Below are 26,233 nucleotides of genomic sequence, written 5' to 3'. Positions count from 1 at the left end.
TTAAAATAAAATTTTAGCGAAGGGTCTAAATCGTTAATACAATTTCTTTAAAATATATAAATATAATTTGATAAAATAAACATTTTTGTCGGGTTTGGAATATGAACAAATAAATGTTTGGTAATATATGATGGGGGAGAATTTTACAATCCAGAAAGCATTTTGTTTTTTGTGAGCATGAAAGCACGTGTAAATGCTAAATTCTCATCTAAATGAATAAAATCTTTAGGTTTGTAGATTTTTGTTAGGCTTTCCCTCTCTTTCTGGAGCCCTTTAAATATTACAAACAGATTTTGTCTCTTTTTCAGCTTTAATGCTCTTCAAATTCTTAAGAAAATTACCCTTTTTTCCCCTTAATTATTTAAACACATCTCCTCGTACTACGTACTACTTTGCTTTTCTTTGTGCTCCGAGTCAGAGAACCTCAACCGATAATAACTTATAGTATATGGTTTCGGTTTAGTGTTTAATAATGAATCAGACTCAACTTAAAACTCAACTCGTACGATTGGGTTGGTTATGAACTTGTTTAGGTTATGGTAGGTTGTGTTTAAACAATTGAGAAGTTTATGGATTTTGTTGGTTTAATGGTTTTCTTAAAAATTAGATTGGGTTAACTTGAACTAACTCGAATGTGAGATCCCACATCGGTTGAGGAGGAGAATGAAGCATTTTTATAAGGGTGTGGAAACTTCTCCCTAGCAGACGTGTTTTAAAAACTTGAGAGGAAGACCGAAAGGTCAAGCGTAAAGAGGATAATATCTGCTGGTGATAGCTAGACACCAGACACTGTGTCAACGTGGAGGTTGAGCCTTGAAAGAGCAGGACACGAGGCAGTGTGTCAGCAAGGACGCATGGCCTAAGTGAGGAGACTGAGCCTCGAAAAGGGGTGGGACACGAGGCGGTGTGTCAACAAGGATGCATGACCCTAAAGGGGTGAATTAGGGGGTTCCGCATCGATTGGAGAAAGGAACAAGTGTCTGGCTGGCCCGGAAGGGGGTGGATTGTCAGATCCCATATCAGTTGAAGAGGAGAACGCATTCTTTATACGGGTGTGAAAACCTCTTCCTAGCATACACGTTTTAAAAATCGAAAGTAAAAAAAATACAATATCTACTAGCGGTGGAATTGGGTCGTTACATCAATTTACCCATGTTCGTGTTAAATATATAACAAACGTAGACGTTTCAATTCCAAACTAAGAATTAAGACGACGAAAATGAGAAAACATTCTTCGAAAATCCTATTCAATCAAGATCAATGTTTTCTTTCTCAATCAACAGCCTTACACAGATATTGATTCAATCAAACAATGAACAGCACAAAGAGAGGAAAAACAATAAATGAGTTCAGTTCATAAAGAGAACAAATTAAATCAACTCTATACATGATCTTATATGTTACAGAATGTGAACGTTGGATCCCTAAAGCAGCTCGATCTCGAAGGAGACTTTTCCATTCAGATTCTAAATCCCAAGCTCGACCACTTCTTTGTTGCCTCCTTCTTCGTCTTCCTCGAGTTCGGGTCAATGAGGTTTTCCAGAGACTTTGCTTTCCGGTTTCGGGTTCGGCCTGCTTCCTTCAGTAGCTCAGCCAGTCTCCTCTTTTCATCCTCAAAATCGGGATTCGCGATTCCGAGCTTCTCTTCTCTCAACTTAAGAACAGATTCCAATATTTCAATAGCATCGTCGACTCTGCAATAGTTTTGGAAGAAACCATTAGACAAAGCATTCCTTAGCTAAGCTACATTACCCATCTTTGCGTTTAAGTAACTATGAAGTTGTGAGATCCCACATCGGTTGGAGAGGAGAACGAAACATTCTTTATAAAGGTGTAAAAACTTCTCACTAACAAAACGCGTTTTAAAAACTTTGAGGGAAAGCTCGAAAGGGAAAGCCCAAAGAAACAATGTCTGTTAGCGGTGGGCTTTAGTTGTTACAAATGGTATTAGAGCCAGAAATCGAGCCGTTTGCCAGCAAGGACGCTGGGCTTCAAAGGGGGGTGGATTGTGAGATCTCACATCGGCTGGGGAGGAGAAAGAAACATTCTTTATAAGGGTGTGATAACCTCTCTCTAACAGACGCGTTTTAAAAACCTTGAGGGGAAACCCGAAAGGGAAAACCTAAAGAGAACAATATCTGCTAGCGATGGGCTTAGGCGGTTACCAATGATACTAGAGTCAAACACTGAGCGGTGTGCCAGTAAGGAGGCTGAGTCCTGAAAGGGGGTAGACACTAGGCAGTGTGCTAGTAGTAGTGGGCTTGGGCAGTTACAAATGGTACCAGAACCAGACACTGGGCGATGTGCCAGTAAGGAGGCTGAGTCTCGAAGGGCTTGGGCAGTTACAAATGGTACCAGAACCAGACACTGGGCGATGTGCCAGTAAGGAGGCTGAGTCTCGAAGGGCTTGGGCAGTTACAAATGGTACCAGAACCAGACACTGGGCGATGTGCCAGTAAGGAGGCTGAGTCTCGAAGGGCTTGGGCAGTTACAAATGGTACCAGAACCAGACACTGGGCGATGTGCCAGTAAGGAGGCTGAGTCTCGAAGGGGGGTAGACACTAGGCGGTGCCGGCAAGGACACTACGCGGTGTGCCGGAAAGGGAGTGGATTGTGAGATCTCACATTAGTTGGGGACGAGAACGAAACATTCTTAGATAAGGGTGTGGAAACCTCTCTCTAGCAAACACGTTTTAAAAACCTTGAAGGAAAGCCCGAGAGGGAAAGTCCAAAGAGGACAATATCTACTAGCGGTGGGCTTGGGCTATTACAGAAATCCATGAGAGTAAGGGGGTCGAGCTCCCGAACAAGCTATGCAAATGCAACGAAATATGTATAAATATGATTGGCAGTGATAAGGAAACAGCTTAAATAAAGTGAACTACCTTCCCATAGCATCATAGGTTGCAGCAAGGTTGCTATAAACTCCAATGGTATCTTGATGACAATTGCCACACTCCTGCTCCAAAATGCCTCTTGCTTCTTCAAACAGCTCAACAGCTTCATCTATCTTGAACAACTGCACACAGGCCAATCCCATTTGATTCAACACGACGCCAAAGAACGCAGATTTCCTCTCACCGGTGGCTCTAAGTTTCGATATCGCACTCTCGAACGCAATCCTCGCATCTTCGTACCTTCCAACCATGTAAAACATGACTCCCATCCGTGCTTCTATCCCAGCAATTGTGCTTTGCTGTCCCGGTTTATCCTCCAACATCTTCATAGCCTTCTGCAACAGCTTCAACGCCTCCTCGGCCTCACCAACAGACTCGTAAATCGCTGAAACTCCGGTCAACCCACCAGCAATTTCTTCTGGTGAAGTTCCAGGCACAGGCTTTGAGTATATCCTCATTGCATTTTCGCAATAAGATCTCGACTCCCGGAGCTTTCCAGTCCGATGATACAAGTCAGCGAGGCGTATGAAGACCGAGGCGACCAAAGGATGGTTATCACCCTTGGATGCTTTGAACACAGTAAGAGCCTTTTGGTAGGAGAAAACTGCCTCATCGAAGCGAGCTAGAGACATGTAAATATTTCCAATGCTCACATCAATGGCAGCAACCTCGCCATCTTGCCCGTTTGCAACCATCGCCATACTGGCCAGGACGAGATGCTCAAGCGCCTGTTCGTAATCGCCTTTCGCCTCACAAATGAGCGCCATCAGTCGACGGTCAGCTGCTTCTTCAAGTGATGCAGGCTCACTATGTGCATGATGAATCTCAAGAGTTTTCTTGCATAATACTTCTGCTCTATCAAATTGCATTGCTTGAACGTGCGCCTCAGATAAATACCTGCATATAACATGATGCGATCCCAAATGAATAACAGACAATAAACTAACCATTTCATTTCATCAAAGAAAAATAGAAACACTACATCACACTGTAAGTATATCGGTCCAAATCTACGATATTGTCCGTTTAGGCCAATTACATATCGTCGTCAGCTCACGGTTTTAAAACGCGTTTGCTAAGAAGAGGTTTTCCACACCCATATAAGAAATACTTCGTTCTCATCTCCAGCGTCCTCATTGGCACACTGCCTAGCGTCCTCATTGGCACACTGCCTAGTGTCTTGCTCTGATACTATTTGTAACAGTCAAAGTCCACCGCCAGTAGATATTTTCCACTTTCACTCATTACATATCGTCGTCAGCTCACGGTTTTAAAACGCATCTACTAGGGAGAGGTTTGCTATACTCTTATAAGGAATGCTTCGTTCCCCACTCCAACCAATGTGAAATCTCACAGTCCACCCCTAAGGGCCCAGCGTCCTCGCTGGCATACCGATCGGTGTGTGGCTCTGATACCATTTGTAATAGTCTAAGTCCACCGCTAGCAATATTGTCCGCTTTGACCCGTTACGTAATACCGTCAGCTCACGGTTTTAAAATGCATCTACCAGGGAGAGGTTTCCTACACCCTTACAAGGAATGCTCTGTTCCCTCTCCCACCAAGGTGGGATCTCACAATCCACCCCACCCCTAAGGGCCCAACGTCCTTGTTGGGACACAGCCTGGTGTCGGTCTCTAATACCATTTGTAACCGTCCAAGTCTACCGCTAGAAAATATTGTCTACTTTGTCAGTCTCACAATTTTGAAATGCGTATGCTAGGAAGAGGTTTTCCATACCCTTATAAGGAATGTTTCGTTCCCCTCTCCGACCAACGTGGGATCCACTTCACACAGAATTCCAAGGAAACAAAAATGCAAAAAGTTGACTCATAAACCATCAAGTCCCAACATATGTCGATCAAGCTCAGTCACAAAACTTAAATTCAACCCACAAAATAATCCAACACAAATTCCCACATTTGTGGAAGACTGATATGCATCTAATACAAAAACATTAGAAATTTCAAACCTGCAAGTCTCCCCAACTCTGGGATCCGTCTCACCCAAGGCATCGATCTGAATCTTCAAGCCCTCTTCATAGCATCCAATCGAGCGCTCGATCTGACCCACCATCGAATACGTATCACCCAGTTGCATATGTCCGGAAAAAGCAGCAAGGGCATGATCCGTCCCTCTTCCAATGTCAGGAACCTGAATCGCCTGTTCAAGAACCGGCACCGCCTCCTCGAACCGGCCCAAGCTACAATAAATGGCAGCCAGAACATGGAGGCTCATGGCCAGGTCAAGGCTCGGCTCCCCATCCACAGCGCACCGCTCGAACGACTTCGATGCTCGGATCGCGTAATCTAGGGCTTTATTCGGGCCGTCACCAGAGGCAATGGTGTCGCGAGCGAGCTTCAGAAGAAAAGGCCCAAGATCGGGGTTGTCGAGAGAAGAATCCGGCGGACATTGGGTCGCCGTCGGACTCTCCAGTTGAAGCTTCTTCTTCCCGTTCGTAGATCGGGAAGAAGACGGAGAGGGCTGTTTGTTCGTTAGAGGAGATGGGGTTCGATGATTCGACACCGGCGGCGTGTCGGGGACGGAGATCCGTAGCGGCGGAGTGTCCGGCGGGGTTTTGACGGAGACGAGACCCGGCATGGAGGCGGAAACAAATAAAAACAGGAAAAACAGGGGATTTAGATATGGATTTGAAGAGGGTTAATCTTTGATCTGGGAAAATGTGGATTAGCACGATGAATCAACGGAATGGAACGGCCCACCTTGAGAAGATCAAATTTTCAGTGGGGGTTTGAAGCTGAAGCTGCAGTAGATCAGATGTCAATGGCTGTCATCGTGGTCAAGTCTAAGCCGTCGGTCTGCTCCAGTAAGACACCGCAGCAAACTTAAGCTGAGAGGGTGAAATAGTAATTTCATATATTTTATCTTTTTTTAGAGGTTGAATAATTCATTTTTCTCTTATTCCTATTGATATTTTCACAAATTATAATTTATTTAAATAAGCAACATTAAAAGATTAATTACATTGGAAAAAATGATTATATTTCCAATATTTTGATTAGAAAACTGATGTGAAATTAATTAAAAGTTTATCTATATACTTGTCTTGTTAAGTTATTAGAGCCTTTCCACTTTTTTTCTTTTTGATGTTTTGTTCTTTGCATTACTTTTTAATATTCTAAACGAGAAAGAATTGAATTATTAAATCAACTTAAATATAGTTCAACTGATCATGATGTGTATCTTGAACTAAAAGGTCGGAGGTTTGATCTCTACTCTCATATGTTGCTGAACTCAATCTTGACTTAGGTTTGAATGATAGTAGTTTTTTGGAAAATCACGAAAGAAAATATCATACCGGACCAATATGAAAAAAAGAAAATATATCCAAATACTCCAACAAACAAGTTAATTACTTGACCAATTGGATCCCGACATACCCATAGGTACTAGAAGAGAACACTATAATCGTTACTATATCCATATCGAAGAGATGCGACAAAGTATTCAGATCATTGTGCCAAAACTTTGAACCTTCTATGTTTGCTCAGACAAAAGATGCGTTGAGATAATAAACTTTCATTCCAATTTCATCTAGTAGAAAAGATCGGCCTGCACCGAAACAATGCAATTACCAGCTAAGCCTCAACGTATTTCGAGGAGAACCCGCTAATTTTGAGTTCGAGTGTCATTTCCTCCTCGTAGTTTTGATTGCATATATTAAATCTTGAGCTCAAGGTTAAGACACAACCATCATTAATATCTGAAAACAAGTTTAACACACAACATTTTGGACACTCATAGCCATATTCTTACGTATATTACATTCCAAATAGCACTCTTTTGCACACCATATCATACTCACTTTCTACAACAAACATATGTTTATGAAACACACTCCATATATAATTAAAACTCTCTTCACAAAACCACACTATAAAGCTCACTCAAACTTCACCAACCACGTTTGGATTGGCACTCTTATGCTCTTCCTCCAGGGCTCCCAATCCTTGGCTCATGTCTTCTGTTATGTTCTGGGCTTGCATAGTCTGAAAATTCTTCTGCTCCCAAAAGCTTTCTTGCCACTTTGTTCTTTTCAACTCTCACCTGTAACTTAAGGACGACAATAATTATAATGATTTTACGTTGTTCGTTCATTCAGAAATGGACATAAATGGATGATATGTTCGTTGATTCCTTGATGAATTCGACATCGATGACAATGTATAGTTATTCCAAATACATGTGAAGCTTTGAGTTCGTGTACCTGGGTGAGCGTTCAAATTTGAGTTCGTGTGGGTTTGGCTTAAGATGTTGAATTCATGTTTGGTTTGTGAGTTTCTTAAATCTAGGGTTTGGATTCAGGCGATTGTATTCCGAACACACTCTCTCAATTTTCTTTAAGTAAAAGACTTTTGAGATTCATGTCATAGAACATGGATTAGCTCAAGTCCACCGCTAGTAGATATTATCCGTTGTGGCATGTTACGTATCGCCGTCAACTTCACAATTTTAAAACGTGTCTGTTAGAGAGAGGTTTTCACACCCTTACCAGAAATGTTTCATTCTCTTCTCCAACTGAGCGGTGGGATCTCACACTAACTTTAATATTTTCAAATATTTTAAAAAATAAAACAATTATCATCTCAAAGGTCGATAATTTTCAATTCTCACCCTACGAAGAAAATTTTGAACTTCGAGCTTAGGGTTTCTCACCTGCCCACAAGGGTTTGGTAGAAGAAATGTTTCATTCTCATCTCCAACTGATGTTTGATCTCACACTAACTTTAATATTTTCAAATATTTTAAAAAATAGAACAATTATCATCTTAGAAGTCGATAATTTTCAAATCTCAACCTACGAAGAAAATTTTGAACTTGGAGCTTAGGGTTTCTCACCTGCCCAGAAGGGTTTGGTAGCTTCAAACCCTCCTTCAAGATCAGAGCATCAGCAACCCCTACAAAAGGAAGAAAACCAACAAAAATCTCAGCCAAAAATGTACAATTATGAAACCCTAATTTCCATTTTGAACACTGACAAACAGGTATAAACCCTAAACCCTAATTAAAAGTACCTGAATTAGGGTAAGTAAAGAGGAGGAAGATGAAAAAGAAGGTGTTGAAGGCAGCCATGGAAGCCATTGTTGAAGGATCAAAGGTGGGATTGAAGGTGAAAATACAAGTATAAGTGAAGGTGGGAGTGGCTAGGGTTGGAAGAAAACAAAAGGGTTTTATAGAAGAAGGTAATTAGAGGAAGATAATGGAGGCTAATTAAGAGAATTAAGCTAAGTGTCATGATGATAACCTCCATTAAAGCTTCGTGTAATGATTCTGTAAGTGGTAGCTGTACCTGTTCTCCTGGTCAACCACTTTCTCAATATTTATGGCAAACTAAATCCAAATATGCTTGTTTACCACATTATTACAAGAATTTACTTTAAGATTTTCTTTTTAATTTACTTCGGGTTTTAAAATCTTTTTAAATGGCTAAATTATTTTATAAATATATACTTTTGCAAGAGAAAAAAAAAAAAAAACATTCACAATCTAACCTAGTACAACGGTTCGTTCTCGAATTAGGTTGTTTTGATGGTCCAATTACTCGTTTTTTAAATTATTAAAAAAATAGTCATCCATAATATATATCACATATCAAACATTCGTGAGTGGTTACCTATATCATTAATATCTAAATTATTAATTTTCCCTGATAATCAAACTGTATTTTTTAAATTTTTTTAAAAATTTAACGTAATTCAACCCAACTTAACCCAATTGATCGAACAAAATATATATATATTAAGGGGTGGGTTTAAGGCATTTACACGTGTGGGGGGTTAGGTAGCATTCCATTAAGAGGGTTAAGTCTTCACTTAGAGAAAAAAAAAAACCCTACATGAGAGTATATAATTAATAAATATATATAATTAAAAAAAATGGTTAGTATATTATAATTAATTTGAATTATTGAAAGGGAGTTTGTTGTATATAAGTGAAGCTGTGTCGGCAAAGTTAACAGCAAAGGCCCCTCTACTATACAAAATTACAATTTCTATCTTATCCCTATTTCTTCATAATTTCCTCCTTTGGCCCATATTTTCTTCTTTTTCCCTCACTCTATAATTGCAAATTAGTCCTTTTTTTTTTTTTTTCTTTTTTATAGCTTTTTCATTATTTGCATTCACACATCAATGTCGGGTTCTACCCGTTAAGTTAAATTTAATCTCAAATTAATAACTATATTAAACCCTATGCAAAAAAAATATATGGATTAAGACGATAAGTGACGATTTTTCATTAGATTTGAATTATTCATCATCTATTTTTCTCGACTTGTTTAGAAAGAATTACTTGATTATTTTCTCTACGACACGTACACAAACATTATTGTAAACGAAGAACGAGGAATTGATGGAGGAGAAGAATGTTGATTAGTTTAATAACGATTTGAAAAAACAGAAGAATGAATGAATGAATGATTGATGATAGATGTTTCCTATTGATAATGCAAGAACACATTCATCCCTTAGCTTCAAACACCAATTTGGTTCCTCTTTTTTGTTGCACTTTGGAGTATGGAGTTCGTACGGGCATTGTCTTTAATTTGCCATTCTATTCAATCATGCCTTTGAACATGTGGGTTTGCACTTCAATTATAACTCCAACGCTTCTTTTATATATATATATATATATATATCTTCTAATACATACTTTAATTCGTTTACCCTCTTATTTTAACTCGTTTTTATTAATGCAACTAAAGTACGGGCGAGTGAAAACTTGAACTTGGACGTTTTAACGGTTGAAGTTGTACTCATGTTGTATACTTTTTGTTTTGACGTGGGACGGAGAAGAAAAGGTGTAACGCCTATGCTGCCCAAGATTCGGATCACGATTTAGAATTTGGATTCAACTCCTAATGATCCTGACGTTTTTCTACGACATGGTCACGGTACATACTCCTCGCTTAGGAATGAAGACTAACTCCACAAATCAATACAAGTCCTTTTAGCGTTATTTGTCTTCACTCACTTGCATTCTAGAAAATTTTGCAAGCTTAATTATAGAATTTCTATTAAAATCAAGACTGGACCTTGTTTGTATAGGTAGTGACTTTCAATTTATTTGAGTCTTTTCTTAACCATCTTATCTTGAAGATTGCTCTCATTCGGATGTGGTATCAGTTCATTCTTGTACCTCTCCTTAACTCGAGTGTTACAAAAGGAGACAAGAAGGTTCTTTCATGTGGTTCGATTATTTCCTCATATCTACCTTAACATGTCATGTTCAAAGAATAAAGTTTATTAAATAAATATTTAATGCATCAAGTTATTCACATTTGAAACGATAATTGGTATCTTTGTCCAGAAAACAAGTATGTCGATCATCTTTTTTAGTGGCATTGGGCTTTATAATGATATTGACCCGAACATAGTTCAAATAGTCGAATGGAAGTAGTTGATGGGTATTATTTTTATTATTACCATTACAAAGTGGTGGAAATCCATATACAACATAATCAGATACATTTATTTATAATACACTGAGCTTCAAGTTGATTGGTTGATTAAGAAACATTCATGGATTGAAGCTAGCTCGACCTCTAGGGCTTCCTTTTCTTGGCTCATGACTTGGGTTAGCACTGGGTTCATTATAGTCCATCAATATTGCTTCATTTCCCAAAAGCTTTCTCGTCACTTGAACATTCCCATGAGCTCCTCCTGCAATGGAATACCACAATCATTCTCGATAAAGTCAATCCAAACAGACCCGAAATAAGGCGGGAGAGTAACGTACCTGAAATAAAGGAAGCAAAGAAGAGGATGAAGATGAGGAGGAAGGTGTTAAGAGGCATGGAAGACATTGTTGTTGCTTAAGAGGTTGAAATTTGAGTGTTTAGGGTTAGAGGAAAAGGAAGGGTTTTATAGGAAAGAAGGATGTAATGGGAGACCCAAAGTTGAGGCTTTGTTGTCATCATCAAACTCTCTATTAAAGCTTCCCCCTTCTTTGTAATCATTCTCAACTTCATGTTGTACCTGTTCTCCACTACCTCGGAAAAGTCAAATTTTTGTTTTTTTTGTTTTTTTTTTTTTTTCATTTAGTCCTCGAACTTTAGATATTTACTGTGTTTCTATCCCTACCATCCTAGGTGTAATAGCTCAAGCCTACTGACGTCTTGATATGAACCAAGAGACATCAATCATACAATATGTTTCAACGAAGATGTGAAGAAAATATTGTTGAAATTATTAAAAGATGTTTCAATTCAGGCCATATGGAAGAAGAATGAAGTTTCATGCTTTGAATATTGGGTGGATTACAATTTCAACAATATTTTCTTCACATCTTCATTGAAGCATATTGTATGATTGATGTCTCTTGGTTCATATCACGTTTACTCTAGAGAGGTTTTCACCTCCTCATCAGGAATGTTCATTCCCCCTCTCTAATTGACGTGGGTTCTCACAATTCACCCCTTGTAAGGAATGCTTCGTTTCTCTCTCCAATGTAAGTGGGATCTCATACTTCCCGATCTTAAAGAAAATATTGTAAATCAATTGGTCTTATTAATTTTAATGATCAATAATTGAAAAGTTAATAATCCATTTCCAATAAACATAGGGTTAAAGAAAACATTAAGAAATAAAAATGTGATCAATCTTTTTTTTAATAATTTAAAATGACCAATAATTTAGTGAGATTAAATTATAAAGATTTGATGAACATTAAATTAAATTAAATATGGAAGCAAGTTTAATATTTAATTTTGTCAATAATCTGTATTAATCATTCATGTTTAGCATTTTCACAGGGTTGTTGGGGTCCCTCACACGTGTGCTACGCATTATTCTATTAAAAGATACAGTCTCACTTTACAAATCCCATATTAACTTTCCATTTATATAACAAATAATTAAATACCCATAATAGAACGGTCATAATTCGAACATGTTAACCGTCCATCACATCAGTCACAAATATTGAATATTTTTAATCTTCCTAATAATTTTAAAAATATAATAAAATTAGATTGGTTTATAACCCTATTTTCAGATTGGTCGAATTGACCCAACAAAAAAAATGTCAATCTGATTATTTGGTTATATGAACATCCTTATCCGTACGTAATATTAATTTATATCACTTAACATTGCTTTATTCAAATATAACATATAAAAAGAAAAAAATAAAAGCATAATTAATAATTTAAATGGGTTTTTGAAGTGGATGATTATAAATTATTGGTTAAGGAGAAAAATGATTAAGATTCCAAATGTCTAAGTTTGCTTGAATAAATGAAGCTTGTCTCCAAACATACAAACAAATGGCCCTATTTCATTCAATTTTGGACAATAATCTATGCTCTTTCTTCTTTTCTATGCTGCCATTCATAATTGGAATTCAAAACATTTAATTAGTTTGCGTGTGATGTTGGAATAAAGAAGGAATATATAAAAGAACCGTAATAGATTAAGCCCACCGCTAGTACATATTGTCTGTTATGGTCCATTACATATCGCTGTCAGCTTCACAGTTTTAAAATGCGTCTTATTTTACTATTGATAATATCTATTGGACGACTCCACTTATAAGTCACATTAAATTTATATTATTCCATGCTAATGTGTGATACGGGCATCTAAAAACGCTTAAATATATACAAAAGAGACATTAGTTTAAGCTAAAAATAATGTTTCACCTAACGAAACATCATGGTTCCAGCACTCTTTTAATTTAATTATAGGATAGTACTAAAAATGATGAACACTAAGTGTTTGTGTTTAATAAGAATTTGATTAGTTTAAAACAAAATTAGAAAAGCAATTAACAATAGTGTCTCCCCTCCATAATGCAATAACCTTTATCCCTACAAATACCCTTTGTGTTCCTCTTTTTCCCATTATTCTACCATATCAGCAAGCTTTTATTTATATCTATATATATATATATATATATATATACATCTCGAGAATAGCTTACCAATACAATAATAAGTAATTGGTCACGAGGATGATTAACCAAACATAATAATTAAAGGTATTACATCAAGGACGTCCTTGCATGAGATGTATGTACTTATTTCATTCAATATTTGACACATCATTAAATAATATATTTCTTGTGACATCCGAGTAAATAATAAATATATGAATAAACTCATACCACATTCAAACGAGAGAAATCTCAATGATAGGATGATTAAGAAAGTCCGGAAGAAAATAAAAATTACTATTTATATCAACAAAGATGTACCTTCTTTTTCAGCAATTGAATCATAGAAATTTCATAATTAAGCATGTTTTGCTTGAAACAATGCTCGAGAATCTTTCTAATTCAAATCTTAGACATGGGTCGTTACATTTATAGTCCCAGTCCCAAGTGGCATAAATTCGGACCAAAAACGAGTAGGTCCATCGAACAAAGGCTGGCAAAGGAATGCGAACACATAACACACAGCAAGATTAAGATGGATAGATGCCTTGATAAGAGCAGAATCAAACTCAACAGCACCACCATCAGGGGTGGGGGGGAGGGGGTTTTTTCAGCTCTCAGAGCTGCAAGATGTCTCACTAGACGAACCATTGTAGTTTTGAAGACGCTTGACCTCCTCGTACGCCCACTCGAGGCCGGGACAGTAGTGCAGTGGAGGGTTAAATCTGCAGTCATTTATGTCATCAGGCAAGAAAGCTCCATTCTCCACGAGGAACTTCACAGCTTCCTTCCTTCTCTCTTTGGCTGCACTGTGCAGAGGTGTCCCTGGGGTTCATTGTCAACATAATCAATGTTTAGGATCTTTATTACAACAAGGCTTCAACGTTTTATCTATATTCTTACCCATCCTAATGCCAATATCTTTAACTACTTTCAGAACAAGAAAATTTGGTTGTTTATCCACATTTGTTTAAGGAAATATAAGAGCTTTACAAGCCCGAGCACCACCGCGTGCCACAGTCTATGCCTACACGGTGCATGTCTGCTTGCTCCTCAAAAGTGTTACGTATAGTGAACCCAGCAGCATAGCATCAACACAATATTTACAGGACATAACATGTGAGATCCCACATTGGTTGAGGAAGAGAACGAAACCTTATTTATAAGGGTGTGGAAACCTTTCCCTAGCAGACGCGTTTTAAAAATCTTGGTAGTAGTGGGCTTGGCTGTTACAAATGGTATCAAAGCCAGATATCAAGCGATGTGTCAACAATGAGGCTGAGCCCCAAAGGGGTGGATACGAGGCTGCGCCAACAAGGATGCTAGGCCCTGAAGGGGGTGGGATTGGGGTCCCACAAAGGGAAAGGACGCTGAGCCCCAAAGGAGGGTGGATTGTGAGATCCCACGTCGGTTGGAGAGGAAAACGAAGTTTTCTTTAGAAGGGTGTGGAAACCTCTCCCTAGCCGTTTTAAAAACCTTGACAGTAAGTCCGAAAGGGAAAGCCCAAAGAGGACAATATTTGCTAGTTGTGGACTAGGGAATTCATTTCCCTTCCCACTCCCTTCTTAATCGAGGATTCTCATCCCGTTCAGAGCATGTCCCATGGAGAAAAAGGAAATCTCTATCCCGAATCAGCCATACTCTTAAATCTTTAGTTAGTTCTGTCGATGAATTTTAGCAAATGTTAATTCTTTGTTCTTCAGATTCTATTCTATTGGGCATAGCTTATTCATTTCATATTTAACAGTACAAGTTAGCAAAACTGTTCATGATTGAATTGAATGAGATGACTTCCCAAGAGCTTTTCTAAAACTCCAAATACTTGATTCAATAAAATACCAGATAAATTCAGCTAATCAATTCAAGCTTTATATTGAATGAATCCGTAAGAGATAAGGATACTTACAGCCACAAGCACCCTTGGTTCTAGCATCAATGTTGGCACCACGTTCAAGCAATTCATCCATTAAATCAAGATGCCCACCCTCCGCAGCAAGGTGAAGGGGTGTCAACCCCTTCGATTTGGGGCCCCATGCTTCAGCATTCACATCCATTCCTTCATTCAGCAGACGCTTCACCTGATCAAGATTTGCAAAACAAAATTCAAGAATCAATCAACAAAAACAACACCCATCACTTCAACTAAGAAAATAGCAGAGGAGAAAACGAAACCCACCTCTTTAAGGTCACCCTTTCGCGCACCAATGTGGAGTGAAGTCCACCCCCTATCATCCCTATTCAATACTTCATTTCGGAAGGAACGCCTTCTCGAAAGGCTTCGACTCATCGAGCCTCTCTGTTCTTGAGGCATGATCTTAAATCCCCCCTTCAATCAACTCACTCACAGTAGTTCGTAAATCACAAACTAGAAACAGAGCTCCATTCAACAACAACTCTTATGGAAATATGATCAATAACAAGAAAACCCAGAACCCAAAAAAACAAGAACTACATGATCCTTAGGAAGAACAAAGTAAAATCAAAATGCTTAATGAGTATTAGGGGTAAAGCTAAAATCAAAGAGAATGATGAGCAACGCAGTAGGGTGCAAAGGGATTCAACCCAGTACCAAAAACACGAAGATTATGAACGATTACGATGAGGGTCATAAAGGGTTTTAAGATTATAATCATAACTGATGCGAAATCCTTATCTCTTGAATGAAGAACCAAGCGATGGGGATGGTTGGAGGCAAGATTTGGCGCGGATTAAAGAAACCCTGCTTTGAATCGGATAGAACTCAAAGGCATATAAGAGAAGAGAGATTGAAGCGAGGGAGAGAAGGTCCAGTAGATTTCGGTTGGACTGCTTGTAATTCTACGCAGAAGGAGCTAATTTTGAAAAGGCCAACTCAATTACGCTCACGGACTAGAACAACGGAGGATCTTTTTTTTTTTTAATAAATAGTAATTCTTGGATTTGTATTTATCTTAATTTTAAAATATATTTAATACGTCTTTAAAATTTTAATTTACGGTTAATATATTTTTTATTAATTAGTCATTAAAAACTTACTAAAAGACAAAGCCTACTAAATATAAAATTCAAATCAGTTTAGAAGATTTTTAAAATCCGTAAATTTACCTAAAATGCATTCAACCTAAAATTAATATTTTGGGAATTTATTAACGTATATTTAAAGTTTAGTAACCTATTTAAAGAAAATTAATTTGTATTTGACATTTTGAATTATTTATAAACTAAACTTGAAATATAATGAAAGAAAATAACATATTGTTTTAATATTATATTATATAATATAGAAGAAAAAAAATCAATTTATACATTTAATAATTGTACCGATTTAAATCTTAACTTTCAATATTTGAATCGATATATATATATATTAATTACTAACAAATAGAACACTTCCTCAATATTAATTACTAACAAATAGAACACTTCCTCAATTGCATTATTAACATAATATTATAAATAAAAAATTCAAGATCAAATGGGTAAATGGTGATTCTTCGATAGTATAATTTTTTTTCTAACTTATTTAGAAAGAATTATGTCAATTAAGAATTATGTCATAATTGGTCTCGTCATTAATAGAATTTTGGAAGAATAATAATTTATTAAAGTGTTTTTTAATTGAATTCAAATAGAATTAAGGGAAATTAATTATATATTACTAATAAATGGTCTAAATTGATTCACCTAAAAAAAATTATGATTTTTTAAGTAGAATGATGAAGGTTATGGTATTGAACCTAAAAATTGATTTAACTTTCTTAAAATTTCTTAAGTACATGAAGTTTTCTCTTTTAAATCTGGGAAATCCCATATCGATTGAAGTCTTGGAAAGAGAAACGAAGTATTTCTTATTAGGGCATGGAAACATCTCCCTAGCAAACGCGTCTTAAAACAGTGAAGTTGACGACGATACACAACGGACCGCGGCAAACAATATCTAGTAGCGGTGAACGTGAACTTTAACTCTTACAAAATCTCTCTTTCATAATCTCTTAGTTACCAATGAACGATTCTCAATTCTAACAAACAGATGTAATACAGAAGCTTCTTATGCATTTGCAAGATTGTATCCTTTTATAAAGAAAAGGTCATTTCTTAGGATTCCATAGTTCATAGGCACAGAGTAAACTAGACTGGGACGACTCTGGAACAAGCGTATTAGAGTCTTGTTTATTTTACAAGTGCCACAATGACTCGTCACTTTATACCCTTACAAGGAGGAGTACAATTTTAAGAACAAGAAAGATGAAGACAATCAATCAGAGCAACTTTCATTGATCTGCACAGAAGGGAACTTTGAAATGCCTTCAATAAAGCTACTCACATACTTCAACTTGCAAGGGGCGATTCAGCCAGATTCTGACGGTGGCTTTTCCTTTGGATGTTTGGAGGCATAGTGATCACCCAATTGGTTATGATTTGCTAGTTGTACCTATGGTAAGAAACAGATGATTAGATACATAGTCGAAAAAACCTTCTGAGCATCATAATGGGAAACTTCAAAATAGAGGAATTTATAACTCTCTTCTATGTCTAATTCAATATTTAGAGTCTCTATGACTTCGTCCCACATGCCAAGAGAAAGTATTCACAAAATCCCACGAGAAAAGTTTGATAGACATGGATTCTAGTAGTAATGTGAGATCCCACATCAATTGGAGAGGAGAACGATACATTTCTTATAAGGGTGTGGAAACCTTTTCCTAACAGACGCGTTTTAAAACCTTGAGTGGAATATCCAAAATGGAAAGCCCAAAGATGATAATATCTGCTAGCGGTGGGCTTGGGCTGTTACAAGTATGTGTATGAAGAGAATGGTGTACGCAGATTAGACAACACATGGGGAGGAATGAAAAACTAGGCATTCCATTTCTTCAAAGGCAAAACATCAATCCACAGCCTAAACATAAGATGAAGGTAAGTTTGGCACGGCAAGTACCTGAAGAAACGAAAGTCTTAATATCCAAGACAGGTTGCTAACTATATATATGCAAATCGAGTCTTATCCCGCATGGCTTGCTTTTTATGTCTTAGAGATGGTGAATATGTGAATCATTTGTTTCCCCTATTGCCACTTTGCTATTGGGGTTGGATGTACATCTTAAATGAGTTATCCCTTTGTGTGCCTAAAAGTGGTGATAATTGGCAGATAGAAGCTCCAAGGGGCTGGTGTTTTAAAGGCAATGATCTTTGAAGATAAGATAAAACTTTGTTAGTCTTCTAATGATTATTAACAATTGGAAGGCTCTCCTTTTTTAGGCTCTTAGGTTGTTATCATCTATCCCAAAAGAAAGAAAAAACTCAACATACAAATTAGGAATCCAAAGGAGTAAACAAAAAGAGAATTATCCTCAGAAGTTCTACAAATAGAGCTGTGAATTTGGATATGGAGTATCAAATTCTTGTTTTCCCAATAATCATGAATTCAATCACAATTTGACTAATCTGGCAGCATTTCTCGCAACAAGAGAATTTCTTAAGACAATATCAGAGCTACACATAAAAAATATTGAATCAAAGTTTCTATTCAATATTTCAAGTAGATGGCTCCTATATTTTGTAGCCTGAACTCAAAACCTCTTTATCATCTAGAATTAAGGCTTGAACATTTTCCAGTCAATAAACTCATAGTTCTGGTACCAGTCCTGCCAAACCCTATAACAGATGATCCGCCAAAATGATCTACTTTTGGATTCTAGCATTGACTTAAAAGGAAAGATAAAACCAAAATCAATCAAACTCCAATGAATTTCTTATCAATTGAGAGCATCGCAACAGCAATATCAAGTGCATTATAACCTAGATTAGAAAACAATACGGAAAAACGATAACTGGAAATGAAATTTTCTATTGCTTTGACATCATAAAATTAATAAGATTATGATCCAGATCAAAAAGAAAAAACAAACACTCAAATCCAATCGAGAATATAATAGAAACAAAGATTGAAGAGATGAAGAACCTTGCAAATAGGGCAGATGACTTTAAGGGCAACGGCTCTAGCCTCGAACTGCGAGCCTTTCTGCTTCTGATTCTTCTCCGCATTTCGCCTCTGAGCTTCGATCTTTTGTTTTCCTCGGGTCATCTTCTTCGTTCAAGATTTTGAGAAGCAGAGGATCGGAAAATTCTGCACCAAAAATTGTCAGATTTATTTTACGGTAATGAATATCGAACCCAAGTTGACCGAATCCAGAAAGACAAAACTACCCCTCCATGTTTCTTCTTCTTAACTACGATTCTCATTTAACAGACTCGTATTTTCGTCAATTCACTTTTATAAATTATTACGAATATTGTGAAAATAATTATAATAGGTTAAAAATATATTTAAAAAGGATCTTTCTTAATGGTTAATTAAATTGTATAAAATCATTTAGGCGTTTTAAAATAAATATATTTCATGATTTTTAGATTTTTAAATTATATTTATATGTTCATGAGTATTATTATTATTATTTAATCAATTTTAATAAAATAAAATAAAATAAAAACTAAACTTAGGTTTGTAAAAAGTATATAAATCAAATTTAAGATTTATTCAAAATATATAAACTAAATTAGGAGCACTATAAAATGGAATATATAAACTAAATTTAAGATCCTGTTCCTATTTAGGATTAACTTTTTATTTTTTATTTATTTTTGCCTTAGATATATTTTTTACAACATTGACTAAATAAATAGTCATTTTTAATAAGATTCACAAATAGTCATTTTTTTTTTCTATTATATTTTAATTAATTTTATATATATATATATATATAATTTTAGACCAACTCGAAATAGTGATACATTCCGTCGTATATTTTCATATTGGATTGGGTTAAATTATGTTATGGTGTTTTCATTTTTTAATTATCTAATACATGTCACGCTAATAATTAAAATATTATAAAGTCAAATATCAAACATTGACAAGTTTCAATATGTTACAAACTTGGAATATATTTGATCTACGTAACAATTCTAAAGTAAAATTCAACTGGGTTGTGAAAATATTATTATTATTTGTATTAAGCTGTATGGTTGGAATTGTTAGGGTGATATGAACCCTACTTGAATAAAGGCGGTGGTGAAACAGACATCTATCCTCTAACCACAAACAGTACGTTTAAACGACACTGTCTTCTGCTCTAGATCATATCCGACTAAAAAGTTAACCTGCGCCAAGTTCCCAAAAATGGCAAATTTCTTCGCCGGTGCCAAAGTCAAACAAGCCACATCTTCATTTACCAAAGCAAACGTATTATCCGGCTGCAATTCTACAGCGGCGCCACCAGCAAAATGTGCCGTAATGATCGGAATATTCAAGTCGTCAATGCTGCTCACACCATAACAGAGTTCCAAAATCCCAGATGGATCATTCACCCGCTTCGCTTTAACAACTCTCGCCAAAGTCGAAACGATACCATCGTACAAATTCGGGGGCAAAAGTGTCAATGTCGTACCGGAATCAATAATGATATTCCCTTCTACTACTGCAGACGACATGTTGTTTGCAACCTCAAATCGCTTGTTAGCAACCGAGACCGCTTCAAGAGTCAAGAAATAGTACGTGTAGGGATGTTTCTGCACGAGAGGGGTAGAAACGACTTTTCGCCCCGACACGGCAGCTTCTTCACCGAAGCTTATTTTGCCTGTGATATTTCCGTCACTGAAGAATGTCGGCAAGCAATACGAGAACTGCCGTTTGACGGCGGCAATTGTGTTCAGTTGCGAAACCAAAGAGAGAGGGCCGCCGCCGAGTCCGACGATCCCCGAGGTCTCTCCGAGGAAAGTGCCGCCATTTTCGTGGCCGCATCCAATGACTACCTTGTTGAGTTTGAAGGACCCAATGGTAATTTTCTCATATGCCAGGTCACCATACGTGAAGGATTGGTCTCCGTAGCTGTAGCCATAGGTGCAGGTTTTGAGGTCGGGACCACAACGGTGGCTGACGATGGAGTTGCAAGTATCAGACGTGCAAGACACGTTGCTATAAGAGGATGATCGATGTGGATTAAAAATGGGACTTGATTGGTTGAAGCATTTGACACATGGCAAACACTGTGTCCACGTCAGGTCACTGCCAGTGTCGGCGATGGCGGTGAAATCCACCGGCGGGGTTCCAATAGAGAGGGAAATTAAGAACTCGCCGCTGTCAGGTATGAGCGGAGAATGAACGCCGCCAGTAGAGACGGTGGCGGCCCGATTGGTGAGGGTGGTGGAACGGGAGAAAGAGCGGTTGAAGGCACCGGTAAGCCGTTCGTAGTGGGAGACAGATGGGTTGTGGAGAGGAGAGAGAAGGGAATCACGGTGGATTATAGAGGTGGTGAAGCCATTTCCACCACCGCGACCGGTGGCTGCTACGGAGAAGGAAAAAAGTAAGAAATAGAAGAAGATTGAAATGGCCGCCATGGATTCCGGTTTGAAAGCTTGAGAGGATGAAGATTTTTTACTAGACAAATATATATATTAATTATTATTTTTATTTTTTATTTTTTGCATTTTTGACAGGTGAGAATTTGCATGGGATAATGTGACGTGGATATTGTCATGTTTCCTTATATAAAATTTTCCCCTTCTTATTTCTTCATTAAGTATTACCATCTTAAGTCTAATTGGATTGGAAAGAATTTGAATTTCTTACGTTTAAAAAATATAATTAATTAATGAATAATAATATATTATTAAAAAAATATATATATATATATTATAATTAATTTTTTTAAAGTATATTCGAGCCTCATATTATCATAATTTTTTTTAAAAAAGTTCGGTTTTTTACCAAATGGCACTTAAAAAAAAAGGGTTAAACAAATAAAAATAAATTTTAGAAAGGCTAACGACCAAAATGAAAATTATTATTTTGCTAATAATTGAGATATTTTTCCCTTTTTTTATTTTATCAAATAATTATTTAGAACGTTTCATAAAATTAAATTCTGATTTATTAAAATTTGAAAAATGAAAATATAAAAGGTAAGCTGATCTCGAAAAATTATGAACCATATATAGAAATAAATTAAATTTCCAAGGAAAAAATCATGGATATTTTTCCACCTACTATTAAAAATGTTATCTTTTCGTAACTCAATTAATTAAATCAACATAATTTCATCGAAAATATTTGTTCAAAAATTAAAAAAGAAAAAAATATTTTCTTTCCTTTATTTTCATAAATGCATACTTTTCTTTAGTTGATTGTGTATTAGAACCTAAAACCGAGTAAAAATGAATAAATAATTACTAGACTAAGTAAAACACACAATATTTTAATAATAAAATATCGAATACCACGTCTTTAATACAATTATCCTATTTGACCTTACAACATTATAAAGAAATATAAATACTCATCAATCTAAGCATAACTCCAACTATATTCTCGAATGAAAAAGTTAAAGAGTCAAATTTCCAATTCCACTAAGTCTTAATGGGTACACAAAAGTCAGACTAATAAATATATTCCAAGCAAGATTAAAAAAAAAAAATTGGATTGGGTTGGGTTGAATTAACATTTTGAGTTGGGTTGGGCTAGTTTTTTTAAATCGAAAATATTTCATTCAAATTTTGAGTTCATGGGAAAAAATTCAAAAAATATATATATATATTTTGAAGATAAACTTGTCAGAGTGGTGTTGGATGATAGAAGTCCCACATCGACTAATTTAGGGAATGATCATGGGTTTATAAGTGAGGAATACTAACTCCATTGGTATGAGGCCTTTTGGGGAAGCCCAAAGCAAAGCCATGAGAGCTTATGCTCAAAGTGGACAATATCATACCATTGTGGAGAGTCGTGTTCGTCTAACATGGTATCAGAGCCATGCCCTAAAACTTAGTCGTGCCAATAGATTGATAAATCCTCAAATCCTCAAATATCGAACAAAGAACTCCTAAAGAAAAGGAGCCAAGCCCCTCCTCGAAGGCAGTCAAAAATGACTAAGACTCCAAAGGAGTCGAGCCTCGATTAAGGGGAGGCGCACTTTGTTCGAGGGGAGGTGTTGGATGATAGAAGTCCCACATCGACTAATTTAGGGAATGATCATGGGTTTATAAGTGAGGAATACTAACTCCATTGGTATGAGGCCTTTTGGGGAAGCCCAAAGCAAAGCCATGAGAGCTTATGCTCAAAGTGGACAATATCATACCATTGTGGAGAGTCGTGTTCGTCTAACAAGTGGTACTTGGGCATTAATACAATTCTGGTGCCTGCGTGTTCAATTCAAATATCAATTTTCACTCATCACATAATTCCATGTCAATGTGTTCTATGGAATGTCTACTCCATTGAAGGAGAAATTGAATTCATGTAGAATGGAAACTTTTAACAGTAAACTTCATTGAACTATACAATACAATTAGCCCTTTCTTGCAAAGGGTACTTAGCGTGATGAAGGAGAAAGATTAGAACAAAATTAAGAAAAAAAGGAACATAATCCAAAATAAGATTTCTACACTCAATTATCAACAAGAGAATTAGTAATGTTGTTAGAGAAGATTATAATCATATAAACATAAATGATAAATCTATATTTTCTCCATTTCAAAACTCCAAAGAAATTAGGTTCATCTTCACCAAATTCCCTTGATTCAAAGTGCTAAGCCAAATATATATTTCATACCATATTTCTATATATATATATATATAAAGAAACTTCAAGGGATTATGCTTGTGTATATAGTTGATTATATGCAAGAACAAGATTAACCATAAACAGCAGCAAAATTGCGTACTCATTTTTTGATTTCTGGATCGCTGAGCTCGTCTTCAATGTCTGAAACATTCATCCTAGCCGAAGCTTGTTTTGCCCATTTCACAATTTTCTCAGCTTCCCGATTGATCTTCTCTTCCTCTTTCATTGCCTTTTTCAGGATTTTCTGTTGCTCTTTTGCCGAAAAAATGTTCAAATCTGACAGGAAATCGTTGTTCTTACCCCATCCAAGGCCATTATCGAGAGTTCTGTTGCTGCTGTTCTTCTTCTCTGAAGCTTTCTTCGGTGAACACCAAAAACAACCGGCTCTTCTCGGCGGAGATTGTGGCGGAGAAGCGAAGGATCCCGATTCTGAGCTGGTTTTTGAGCGGATTTTGGTACCTTTCTTCGGTTCTAAAAATTCATCGATTTCACCAGATGAAGACGAAGAATACGAAGGAGATGAAACGTACCTACATTTCGATTTCGCTCTGGAACTTCCATAATTCCGCTTCTGATTGTCCAACGGTGGCGTCGAATTTCCTTTTCCCGATGAGGAATCCGGCAGACGCTGCGACTGAGATTTAGGGCTAAACCCTAATTCCTTGTGACTCTGTTTAGAAGGAGAGAAAACTGCAAAATCATCGTCCGGTTTCTCATCGCAGGAGTGCACAGATCGACTACTCTTCAAATCGAAACCGGATCTGGTCTCGGATTTGGCAGCAGGAAAGGATTTGAGCTTCCGAAATCGAGATTCAAGGTCAGTGGGAAGAACAGAGTCGGTGAAGCCAGAGCAGTTGATAGCAGAGAGTTGCTCGAGAACACAGAGATCCTGCGTTTGGGAGAGCAGATCTTCGACGGCCGAATCGTCGGTGTCGGAAAGAAAGGAGAAATCCGCCATTGATGGAGAGAGAGGAGAAGGAAGAAAACCAAAAAAATGGAATCGTGTTAGGGAAGAAGCAGCCGAGTGAAGCCCGCCATAGGTGGATGGCGATTGGCGAAAAAGTCGGCAAAATGGGGTTTCTAACGGCTAATTCATTTGTCACAAAGTCACGCCTTACAACAAGTGGAGCCCACTCTTGTCACTTTGAAACCCGCTCTTCCATTATCCTGAACCGGACCGGACCGGAGCCATTGTTTACTCCCCATGATAAATATTATAATAATAATACTGACTGAATTTTTGTTGTTGTCATTATTATAATTATTTGCACATTGTTATTATTATAATTATCTTCATATACTAACTAAAATCATATACTAAAATGCGTTATAGATATTATACATTATACTCTTTTTTTTTTTTGGTCAAAAGTATTAGTTTTGACCACCGTACCAAACACAATTAAAAATCCTTTCTTTGAGCTAATCCATTGTCCCTTTATTCTTTCGACATTGAAAGATATAATTTTTAAAAATATAAATTAAATTAAATTTAAAGATATTTATAATTTTTTTTAATTATTATGAATAGACGGATCTATTTAAATATAAATTTTATGTTTTAATTTAATAGAATTGTTCAAATTTAAATTTTAGTAATAGTTTTGTTAATTTAAAAATATTGAAAGTGAATAGATTTATTAGATATATTATTAACATTTTTTAACTATTAGAGATAATATATACATATATTTTTATAAAAAGAGAGAGTTTAGTGATTAAAATTAATTTAATCTAATTAAAATAAAACTTAAAATATTTATAAGAGAAGTTTTATCCACGTCATAAGGGAAAGACAATTGGTGCAACACGTGTAGGATTCTGATTCGTTGAGAGCTATAGTCGTTGAGAGACTAAAAACTGGTATGACGTACAAAGTGCATGTCCTTGGAGTTGAGGTGGAGCAGAAGAAACAAGGATACGGCCACAGGGCTGTCATCATCCCTTACATCACAGCATTCAACTGCTCCTCCTTTTCCCCTATTCTCAACCAATCACAAAAGTCCTGCACCCGTCATTCGTCACCGTGTCGGTCACACAAATTGTATTGAATTTCCCGATTTCTCCTTGGGGATGTAAACATTCGGTTCGGTGTGGGGATATTATGGATCCTTTGGCTTCTTTGAGAAGCTTGTAAATTTGTGTGTTTTAGTTAAATAGTGTATCGAAGGGTATTATTGTAATTGTAAAACCATATTTAAAATATTAAAACAAATTTGAAGAAAATTTATTTAAGCTTATATCAATTTTTACAATAAATTAAATCCAACCTTAATATTAAACACAGAAATTTTACCCATGTTTCATTTATAATAAGTTCATCCAATTTTAGTTAAGTTATATAGTTTTCAAAATAATAAAATAGTGTTTAAAAACATAAATTTAAAAAATTAAATAATAATCAAACAAAAAATTAACATTTGTCTTAATTAATTAAAAATTATATTATAATGGAAAAGAAGGTAAGGAAAACGTTTGACTTTTATCGATGAACTTAACGTGTAATATGGGTTAAAACGTAACTTTTATTTGATATACATAGGGAATAATCATAGGTGTATAAGTGAAGAATACTAACTCTATTGGTACGAGGCATTTTGAGTAAGTCCAAAGCAAAACCATGAAAACTTATACTCAAAGTGGACAATATCATACAATTGTGAAGAGTCGTGTTCGTCTAACATGTTTATCTTAAACTATGTGATTACCAACTCTAAAGATCGTAAACTTAAGCCATCAAAACGCAAATTTAGAAAATCTAATGCAAATTTATACTAACTTCATTAGATCTTAATCTATTAAAATAACTTGCTTTTATCTCCATTATTGCTTCTTATTTCATTATCA

At 36.2% G+C, this 26,233-nt stretch overlaps 5 protein-coding genes and 1 long non-coding RNA gene across 8 annotated transcripts; all 6 read right to left on the bottom strand.

Moving 5' to 3' along the window:
- Window positions 1-1,220: 1,220 nt before the first annotated feature.
- LOC111810572 (protein KINESIN LIGHT CHAIN-RELATED 1) lies at window positions 1,221-5,650 on the bottom strand. Its single transcript, XM_023697293.2, has 3 exons — window positions 4,867-5,650; window positions 2,886-3,794; window positions 1,221-1,694 (listed from the first exon to the last, which is right to left on the bottom strand). Exons 1-3 carry the CDS (start codon window positions 5,493-5,495, stop codon window positions 1,460-1,462), a joined length of 1,773 nt encoding a protein of 590 aa, XP_023553061.2. The 5' UTR covers window positions 5,496-5,650; the 3' UTR covers window positions 1,221-1,459.
- Window positions 5,651-6,594: 944 nt separating this feature from the next.
- LOC111786927 (uncharacterized) lies at window positions 6,595-8,089 on the bottom strand. Of its 2 annotated transcripts, none has more exons than XR_015411774.1 (3): window positions 7,931-8,089; window positions 7,755-7,813; window positions 6,595-6,968 (listed from the first exon to the last, which is right to left on the bottom strand). It is a non-coding gene; the product is annotated as an uncharacterized LOC111786927 (long non-coding RNA). The 2 variants fall into 2 exon arrangements; XR_015411775.1 differs by having other exon boundaries at window positions 6,595-6,962.
- Window positions 8,090-13,110: 5,021 nt separating this feature from the next.
- Window positions 13,111-15,645, bottom strand: LOC111810286 (phytochrome-interacting ankyrin-repeat protein 2). 2 transcript variants are annotated; one of them, XM_023696972.2, is made up of 4 exons: window positions 15,310-15,645; window positions 14,965-15,104; window positions 14,695-14,866; window positions 13,111-13,613 (listed from the first exon to the last, which is right to left on the bottom strand). In XM_023696972.2, exons 1-4 carry the CDS (start codon window positions 15,419-15,421, stop codon window positions 13,399-13,401), a joined length of 639 nt encoding a protein of 212 aa, XP_023552740.2. In that variant the 5' UTR covers window positions 15,422-15,645; the 3' UTR covers window positions 13,111-13,398. The 2 variants fall into 2 exon arrangements, with proteins under 2 accessions (XP_023552740.2, XP_023552739.2); XM_023696971.2 differs by having other exon boundaries at window positions 14,965-15,640.
- Window positions 15,646-16,800: 1,155 nt separating this feature from the next.
- LOC111809789 (uncharacterized) lies at window positions 16,801-18,941 on the bottom strand. Its single transcript, XM_087117482.1, has 2 exons — window positions 18,730-18,941; window positions 16,801-17,199 (listed from the first exon to the last, which is right to left on the bottom strand). Exons 1-2 carry the CDS (start codon window positions 18,850-18,852, stop codon window positions 17,116-17,118), a joined length of 207 nt encoding a protein of 68 aa, XP_086973608.1. The 5' UTR covers window positions 18,853-18,941; the 3' UTR covers window positions 16,801-17,115.
- Window positions 18,942-19,694: 753 nt separating this feature from the next.
- LOC111810385 (aspartic proteinase CDR1) lies at window positions 19,695-21,197 on the bottom strand. The gene has a single exon (XM_023697092.2). It carries the CDS (start codon window positions 21,162-21,164, stop codon window positions 19,860-19,862), a length of 1,305 nt encoding a protein of 434 aa, XP_023552860.2. The 5' UTR covers window positions 21,165-21,197; the 3' UTR covers window positions 19,695-19,859.
- A 1,865-nt stretch (window positions 21,198-23,062) lies between these two features.
- Window positions 23,063-24,461, bottom strand: LOC111810266 (vitellogenin-2 protein). The gene has a single exon (XM_023696923.2). The coding sequence runs from the start codon at window positions 24,342-24,344 to the stop codon at window positions 23,487-23,489; it is 858 nt and encodes a 285-aa protein (XP_023552691.2). The 5' UTR covers window positions 24,345-24,461; the 3' UTR covers window positions 23,063-23,486.
- Window positions 24,462-26,233: the final 1,772 nt, after the last annotated feature.

The sequence above is a fragment of the Cucurbita pepo genome, chromosome 14 (genome assembly GCF_057944985.1).
Source record: "Cucurbita pepo subsp. pepo isolate OVF chromosome 14, ASM5794498v1, whole genome shotgun sequence".
NCBI lineage: Eukaryota > Viridiplantae > Streptophyta > Magnoliopsida > Cucurbitales > Cucurbitaceae > Cucurbita > Cucurbita pepo.
The sequence above is the reverse complement of the archived record's forward strand: the minus strand, read 5'-3'. Positions and strand labels throughout refer to the sequence as shown.

Bases quoted from the DNA above. Each gene is read 5' to 3' on its own strand.
- LOC111810572 (XM_023697293.2), bottom strand. From the start codon at position 5,495: ATGCCGGGTCTCGTCTCCGTCAAAACCCCGCCGGACACTCCGCCGCTA. The intron at 3,795-4,866 runs GTTTGAAATTTC...TGTTATATGCAG, and splicing joins AGAGTTGGGGAGACTTGCAG to GTATTTATCTGAGGCGCACG. The intron at 1,695-2,885 runs GTAGTTCACTTT...AAACTATTGCAG, and splicing joins ACCTATGATGCTATGGGAAG to AGTCGACGATGCTATTGAAA.
- LOC111810286 (XM_023696972.2), bottom strand. From the start codon at position 15,421: ATGATTATAATCTTAAAACCCTTTATGACCCTCATCGTAATCGTTCAT. The intron at 15,105-15,309 runs TTTGATTTTAGC...AGGGGGGATTTA, and splicing joins CTGCGTTGCTCATCATTCTC to AGATCATGCCTCAAGAACAG. The intron at 14,867-14,964 runs GTGGGTTTCGTT...AATCTTGATCAG, and splicing joins GAAAGGGTGACCTTAAAGAG to GTGAAGCGTCTGCTGAATGA.
- LOC111809789 (XM_087117482.1), bottom strand. From the start codon at position 18,852: ATGACCCGAGGAAAACAAAAGATCGAAGCTCAGAGGCGAAATGCGGAG. The intron at 17,200-18,729 runs GTTCTTCATCTC...TTCTTACCATAG, and splicing joins TCATCTGCCCTATTTGCAAG to GTACAACTAGCAAATCATAA.
- LOC111810385 (XM_023697092.2), bottom strand. From the start codon at position 21,164: ATGGCGGCCATTTCAATCTTCTTCTATTTCTTACTTTTTTCCTTCTCC.
- LOC111810266 (XM_023696923.2), bottom strand. From the start codon at position 24,344: ATGGCGGATTTCTCCTTTCTTTCCGACACCGACGATTCGGCCGTCGAA.